This window comes from Oxyura jamaicensis, unplaced genomic scaffold (assembly GCF_011077185.1).
Source record: "Oxyura jamaicensis isolate SHBP4307 breed ruddy duck unplaced genomic scaffold, BPBGC_Ojam_1.0 oxyUn_random_OJ61031, whole genome shotgun sequence".
NCBI classification, from domain to species: domain Eukaryota; kingdom Metazoa; phylum Chordata; class Aves; order Anseriformes; family Anatidae; genus Oxyura; species Oxyura jamaicensis.
In genome coordinates, this window is record NW_023306937.1 from 399 (window position 1) to 1,793 (window position 1,395).

Consider the following 1,395-nt stretch of genomic DNA (forward strand, 5'->3'; position numbering starts at 1 on the left):
GGACCCCCAACCGGGGCGGTCGAGACCTCGGCCGGGCCGGAGGATTTGCTTGGAGAAGGAAGCGTCGGGGCTGCGCCACCACGGGGCGGCCTCCGTTGGGTCTTGGGGGGTCTCCGTTGGGTCCTGGGGGTCTTCGTTGGCGCTGGTTGGGTTTTTGGGGTCTCTCGTGGGGTTCTTGTTGACGTCAGTTGGGTTTTGGGGGGCCCCCGTTGGGTTTTGGGGGTCCCTGATGACGTCGCTGGGGTTCTCGTTGACATCCGTTGGGATTTGGGGGTCTTTGATGACGTCAGTTAGGTTCCTGTTGACATCCGTCGGGTTTTTGGGGTCCCCGGTTGGGTTTTTGGGGTCCCTGATGACGTCACTCGGGTTCCTGTTGACGTCAGTTGCGTTTTCGGGGGCTTCGGTTGGGCTTTCGAGCTCCTTGATGACGTCAGTCGGGTTCTCGTTGACATCACTTGGGTTCCGGGGGTCCTCGCTTGGGTTTCCGGGCTCTTTGATGACGTCACTGGGGCTCCTGATGACGTCACTTGCCTCCTTGGGGTCTCTGGTGACACCGGTCGGGCTTTCGGCGCCCCCGGCCGGGTTCTCGTTGACGTCCCTCAGGGTTCCGGGCTCCCGCTTGCCCCCGTCCCGCTTCTCGTTGCCGCCCGTTGGATCTCTCTCGCCATTGGCCGCCTCCTTGGGGTCTCCGCTGCCATTGGCTGGCTCCCAGCCTCCCGCGTGCTCATTGGCTGCCGCCCCAGGCCCGGCCCACAGGTCCCAGGGGTCCCCGTCCTCGTCCCCGCAGGGCTCGCGGAGCCACGCCTCCTCGCTGCGCCAGTCCCACTGCTCATTGGCTGATGGCACCCGGGCCGCCGCCTGATTGGACGGCCTGGGGAGCGACGTGGCTGCCCTGCTGGATGGCTCCGGGCGCGCGGCATTCTCATTGGTTGGTCTCCGTGGCCCTGCACTGTCATTGGTGGGCTCCCGGCTCCCTTCGTCCTCATTGGCTGAGCCCTTGTTTGCTCCCCGCCCTTCTTGCTGCTCATTGGCTGGCAGGCAGCTCCCCGCTCCCTCATTGGCCGCACCCTGCAGCGCTGCGATCCCATTGGCTGCCTCCTCCTCCACCCGTCGCCCCTCATTGGCTGGCTCCGCGCCCGCTCCCTCCCCATTGGACCAACCTGGGGGCGCTCGCTGCCCATTGGCTGCCTCCTCCGCGGCCACTCCGCTCCCATTGGCTGCTTCTCCCCCTTCCATCTTGGCCGCGGGCCAATCACAGCGCTCCACCGGCAGCCTACAGCACAGAGGGGGCGTGGCCATGCATGGAGAGGCGTGGCCAAACACGGAGGCGTGGCCCGGCCCTGAGGGGCGTGGCCAAGCCGGAGGGGGCGTGGCCAAGCCCGGAGCCTCCCCCCC

General features: G+C 67.1%; 1 protein-coding gene across 1 annotated transcript in view; it reads right to left on the reverse strand.

The window, feature by feature from the left end:
• The window catches only part of LOC118158906 (sporozoite surface protein 2-like), a 1,507-nt gene extending 134 nt beyond the window's left edge, over positions 1–1,373 (reverse strand). The window contains exons 1-2 of the mRNA XM_035313577.1: positions 673–1,373; positions 5–384 (exon numbers count right to left, since the gene is read on the reverse strand). Of these exons, the coding sequence (XP_035169468.1) occupies positions 5–384; positions 673–1,299 (1,007 nt within the window). The 5' untranslated portion in view covers positions 1,300–1,373. The remainder of the gene's footprint in view (positions 1–4; positions 385–672) is intronic.
• Positions 1,374–1,395: the final 22 nt, after the last annotated feature.